This window comes from Phodopus roborovskii, unplaced genomic scaffold, assembly GCF_943737965.1.
Source record: "Phodopus roborovskii unplaced genomic scaffold, PHOROB, whole genome shotgun sequence".
NCBI lineage: Eukaryota > Metazoa > Chordata > Mammalia > Rodentia > Cricetidae > Phodopus > Phodopus roborovskii.
Genome location: NW_026125295.1, coordinates 117,539 through 123,688, shown reverse-complemented (window position 1 = coordinate 123,688; position 6,150 = coordinate 117,539). Strand labels below are relative to the sequence as shown.

Here is a 6,150-nt window from a genome sequence, read left to right as displayed (position 1 = left end):
TCACACTCAAAATTGCATAAGCAAGATTTCAAAATTAATCCTGTGGAGACCTCAGCCCAGTATACAATGGTCCTGGCTGGAAAAGAAGAACTGTGAATCTTTGACTTTTTTTTTTGTTGTTCAAATCTTTGCCATCACTTGCCTTTCTATCTCCGCCTTCTCTTTCTGCAGGAAACTTTATTTCCTACTTCTGCACACCAAGTTTCTACCTCCAGATCTGAGGTTTTTGTTTCTGAGAAGCCTGAAATACTAGTGCTACCAAGAAGAAGCCATCCCTGGTGAGTAGTGATTTTTCCATGACTTTATGAAAGTTAAGCTCAAGCATCTCCAAGCTTGAGGTGCAGGGTAGTCTGAGAGGCTGCACAGCCTGTGCATGTGGAGGCAATGATCAAGATTCAGGTAGAGGAGAGGTGTAGTATTCACTAAGAAATGTTAGAAAGACCCTAGTGACGGTAAAGAAATGAGGGTGTTACTGGGTGGGACTATCCTTTCGGGATCAGGTGATAAAGGGGAGGACTGGTCTCCCCTAGGCACCCACGGGGTTACTTTGCCCCTCTTAGCATGCAGAGGGCTTAAACTGCTAGAACTTTTACCATGAAATTTTTTACCTCTAGTCTATACATGGGATGGTCCAAGTCCAGATCCAAAATATTCCTTTTAAATATGCCTTCTGGTCTCTCCTCATGAGGGCCACACAGGCTGAAAAGAAAACTCTCCTTCTCTATCTTCCCCCTCTCTCCTCTCTTCCCCTCTCCCCTCTCTCCTCCCTCTCCCTCCCTCTCTTTCTATCTCTTTCTTTCTGTCTTTTCTGAAAGGGTGCTAGGTTTTGATACCCAAAGTGATACACAGGTAGTACCTTTCAGTCACTCTGTAGGCTGCTTGATATAGTAGTAACTAGATGCTGGCTGTGTGTGCCATAGGGTTAGATGAATTGCCTAGTATTTTCCATAACAGCTGGAACCTCTGGAACAGACCAGGTCTTAGCGCTGTGTAATTATTCAGGCACTTGCACTTTCTTCTTGACTTTCATCAGAAATCTCACTTAGGTTTGTTTTGTTTGTGTGTTTTCAGTCTGGTGATATGGCTCAGTGATGTGAAATGCAAGCTTGTAAAGTGTGGCTATCACTGGAGAGATGTAAAAATGCTGTGCTACATAGGTGGATAAAAACAAACTTATAGTCTACATCAGGAAAAGATAATTCTTAACAATCAAGATCTAATGATGCTACATCTTATAATTTTACAATTATTCTAGATTTTTGTTCACTCATTCAGTGAGCATTTGCTGGTAACACTTTTAGCCAAACGGAATTATAAGAATTGGAGTTTAAAAACACTGCCACCCCTTAACCTCAGGGGGTGCATAATATGCAAAAGATAGCACGATAATTGCTTACTAAAGTTTCACAAGAGCAGAATGGTTTGTCAGAAGGTGCAGATTAGGCTTCACAAGAAAAGGGGAATTTGAGTAGGAGGTAAGATGAATAGGAGCCATTTTAGACCAAGGGACATGCATATAGTAAATCATCAAGGCATGAAGGAACTGGAGAGAAGATGGTTGTAGCTGTGCACAGGACTGGGAACGTGGAAAATGGCTGGGGATGAAGCTGAGGAGAAAATTGTCCTAGTGAGCAGATCAACCACCGCAAGGTCCCACCACATCCAAATCATGTGGTTACTGGGGCTTTCAGGCTGAGGAGTGCCTGTTAGAGCAGACAGGATGAGAGGGATGAGCTACACATACACAAAGAAAAGGTCAACATGAAGTGAGTAGTGGATGAGACAAGAAACCAGCAGCTCATCGAGGGCAGAAAGGATGAATTTGACAAGTATGTAGGGGTGGAATTCATAAGATACAATACTAACACAGAGCATCTATCTGTAGAACATGCTGTGTCAAGTCCTCATCACTGGTTCACAACAACTTAGTTTCTGTACAGGAAAACAGACACTTGACTTTGAATTACACTGCTTTTATGTTAGAGTCATGATTTTTCTTTAACTTTTTGAGCTTTTTTTTTTTTTTTTTTTTTTTTTTTTTAATATGTGGGTGTCTGTATTAGTGAGTACCACGTGAACTCAGCTACTTGCAATGACCAGAGGAGAGCACTGGATCCATCGTTCATACTAGGAACTGAACTTAAATCATCTGCAAGAACAACAGTAGGTACTCTTAATTGCTGAGTCATCTATCTAGGCATCTACTCTATTTGGCTCTGAATGACAACCCTTAATTTTCTGAAGAGGAATGATTTGGAATAATACTAGAGTTTGCTTCTTACAATGTAATAGATGGCAATAACTAAGCTAAAGAACTCACAGTTTGGTCAGCAAGATAGTTCCTGTGTCAAAGTATCTAATAACCTGAGTTTAAATCCTTGTAGCTCATACAGGAAGGAAAGAACAGATTGACCTCTGACCTCCAAACATGTATAGCAGTGTATGTGTGTGTGTCCTTATGTATAAGTCATAGCAGACACTAAATAAATATTGGCTATGTGGACAAATTCCTGAAGAGATACTATCAAATAGTGAAAAATTAAACATGTTTTGGAGAAGGTGGGACTTGAACACAGAGCCTTGGAAAATATAAGCATTTTAGAGAATCAAAATCCTGAGGTTAGCTGACATAATTCAGCCAATCTGAATTAGAAGGATTTTGGAGCAAGAATAAAGAGACAAAAGGTATAAAGGGGCAAAAGTCAAGTATAGTGCATGAGAGCTTTTATAGAGTGGGCAATGAAATGTCACAAAAAATTCTAGTTAGCAGTGAAGTAGGAATGTCCTCCCAGAATCTAAAAATTAATTTAAAAATGTTTATTTGCTTATTTATTTTGTGTCAGTGTGTGTGCCTACTTCAGTTAATGTGAATTAAGTGTGTACAGATGCTCAGTGAGGTCAGAAGGTGACAAATCCCCCAGAACTGGAATGACAGGTTTTTATGAGCTCCCTGTTGTGGGTGCAGGGAACCAACTTGGGTTCTCTGCAGGAGCAGTAAATACCTTGACTGCCTAGCCATCTCTCCAGCCCCTTAAAAAGGGTTTTGAATAGGGAAATTAGTGCTCAATGAGAATGAATTTGGAACAAAGTTAAAGCATTTGAATATTGGGTTGTCATTGCAACCTTGTCAAAAAAGAAGTGTGGGAGGAAGCAGGAGTTGAGAAGATTATTAGAATGATTGGAATACTTTTGGATGCAAGGGATAAATGATGCCATTTGCAATAGGTTATTTTCTTTCTCAAATAAAAAGTCAGAAGTGAGCCCCCTTTGTGACTTCTACACAATGCTTAGGTCTTTTGCTTATAGTCCTAAGCACCAGGCTTATGCTAGACAAGTTAAAATAAGAGAAGGGACCAAGTGTTTCTTCTGTGTCTTGTCTCTTTTGTTGGGAAAGAAGCTCCATAGAAACCTCCTAGCAAACTCTAATTACATCTTATCATTCAGTAATGACTTATACCCCTATTCACCACATGCAGAGGATATAGTGAATGCAGACACGCGCCATTTGCAGCCTTATGTTGAAAAACATACTCACAAGGGAATATCAAAGGATGTTGAAGGAAAGGGTTGCTGAGTTGACAAGGTGGGTCCGCTATGAGGAATAAAAGGAAAGTGACATATATTTGATGTCAAGGAGACGACTATAAAGGAGAAACTAAAGACTAGGATGCTGCTTGAGTAGGGCAAGGCTATTTAGGTTATGGAATTTGACATTTGTGCTACAGATGATCATTTTGTTCTCTGACAACAGAAAGAAGGGAAATGGAAGACGGTGATATGTTACCTCAGTTCATCAATGGAATACTATCAACATCTCATTCTCTGTTTACAAGAAATATCCAAGAGTTTGATGAAGACACCACCACACCTTATGATTATGATAATGGTGAGCCTTGTTATAAATACAATGTGAAGCAAATCGGTGCCTGGATCCTGCCCCCACTCTACTCCCTGGTGTTCATCTTTGGTTTTGTGGGTAACATGTTGGTCATTCTCATCCTGATAAGCTGCAAAAAGCTGAAGAGCATGACTGACATCTACCTGTTCAACCTGGCCATCTCTGACCTGCTCTTCCTGATCACTCTCCCAGTCTGGGCTCACTATGCTGCAAACGAGTGGGTCTTCGGGGATGTAATGTGTAAATTATTCACAGGGCTCTATCACATTGGCTATTTTGGTGGAATCTTCTTCATTATCCTCCTGACCATTGATAGATACTTGGCTATTGTCCATGCTGTGTTTGCTTTAAAAGCCAGGACAGTCACCTTTGGGGTGATGACAAGTGGAGTCACTTGGGTGGTGGCTGCGTTTGCCTCTCTCCCGGGAATCATATTTACTAAATTCAAAGAAGAATATTATCACCGCACCTGTGGTCCTTATTTTCCATTAATATGGAAGAATTTCCATGCAATAATGAGGAATATCTTGAGCCTGGTCCTGCCCCTGCTTGTCATGGTCATCTGCTACTCGGGAATCCTCCACACCCTGTTCCGCTGTAGGAACGAAAAGAAGAGGCACAGGGCTGTCAGGCTCATCTTTGCCATCATGATTGTCTACTTCCTCTTCTGGACTCCATACAACATTGTTCTCTTCCTGAACACCTTCCAGGAATTCTTGGGACTGAGTAACTGTGAGACTACCAATCACTTAGACCGGGCCATGCAGGTAACAGAGACTCTGGGAATGACGCACTGCTGCATCAACCCTGTCATCTATGCCTTTGTTGGGGAGAAGTTCCGAAGATATATTTCCATATTCTTCAGAAAACACATTGCTAAACGTCTCTGCAAACAGTGCCCAGTTTTCTATAGGGAGGCAGCCGATCGAGTGAGCTCCACATTCACCCCTTCTACTGGGGAGCAAGAAGTCTCAGTTGGGTTGTAAATCAAGTGTCAGTCTGCTTTTTTTTTTTTTTTTTTTTTTTTTTTTTTTAATAGGTATGAGAAGCGGTTTGTACATGGCAACAAGCTTCAAAGGCAGTTATTCTCACCTTTGGGTCTTTATCCCTTGTGGGGTCATGGGGATGGCCTAAGATCATCAAAAAACAGATATTTACATTACAACTCATAAGAGTAGCAAAATTACAGTCATGAAGTAGCAATAAAAATAATTTTACGGTTGGGGCTCACCTTAACATGAGGGACTGTATTAAAGGGTCACAGCATTAGGAAGGTTGAGAACCATTTCTCAAAGACATATTAAAGAACAGAGACCTTTAAACAGGTATCCAGAAACCTTAGAATTATGCCAAGATGGAACTACATCACTTCTTGTATATATAATACGTGTTTAGGAAATGTTCTAGAATAAGTGTTGGTAGAATCTTCAGCTTTTCAGTGAAGTCATCTCTGTCTCGGGGAAGAGACTCATTGCCTGTGGTAATACTACTTTGCCAATCGTCACTATGTTTCCCTCTATTTCTTATAAAATAGACATGGAATGAACAGGAAGGAGGGTTTGTGTCAGAACTGAGTAGGAAGGAGGACAAGATTAAGCATTGTTGATCCTGTATCTTTGAAGATGAAGATGAAAGTGAGCCGAGGCCTTTTTCGTTTGGAAAGAAATGCCCTAGTCATTAACTCCATCTCCCACCTGTATTTAATTATGAAGGGTTTTTATCAGGTTGAGGAAAATCTGGGAACTGTAATAGTTTGTTGGGAACTTTTATTTGAGCCTCATGGTCCTTTCATACATACCTGTATAGTACAGTTTTGCTTTGTTATTTTATCTATAACAACTTGGAAACCCTTTTCAATATCACACTCCGTTGATTACATATTTCTGAAGCCACAGCCCTGTACATGATATTTATAAAATTGTTCATAAAATATGCATCGTCAGTGGTTAGCCTAAAAATAATAAAGGTTGCTGTTTGATCTTTCTAGGAAGAGCAAAGACTGGAGGTAGCGAGTGTCCAAGAGTGAAGAGAAATGCTAATTCCTCTGTCATGCCTAGAAGGCTGCAGCAAAAAGGCAGGGAATATATTAGACAATAGCAGGAATGCGTTTAGAACCACGTACAATCAGAGGCAGAACGGACGCCTCCATACTGAGGAGCTACCTTTGCACCTGCCTCTTTCCCCGTGATCTTTATTTCTTAACCGCCACACTTCAATCATCAGTGAGCCTCAGGAAAGAGTGTATGAAACAG

General features: G+C 40.6%; 1 protein-coding gene across 2 annotated transcripts; it reads left to right on the top strand.

The window, feature by feature from the left end:
• Ccr2 (C-C motif chemokine receptor 2) lies at positions 1-4,905 on the top strand. Of its 2 annotated transcripts, none has more exons than XM_051201275.1 (2): positions 1-278; positions 3,752-4,905. In XM_051201275.1, exon 2 carries the CDS (start codon positions 3,763-3,765, stop codon positions 4,882-4,884), a length of 1,122 nt encoding a protein of 373 aa, XP_051057232.1. In that variant the 5' UTR covers positions 1-278; positions 3,752-3,762; the 3' UTR covers positions 4,885-4,905. The 2 variants fall into 2 exon arrangements, with proteins under 2 accessions (XP_051057232.1, XP_051057240.1); XM_051201283.1 differs by lacking the exon at positions 1-278 and adding an exon at positions 2,076-2,163.
• Positions 4,906-6,150: the final 1,245 nt, after the last annotated feature.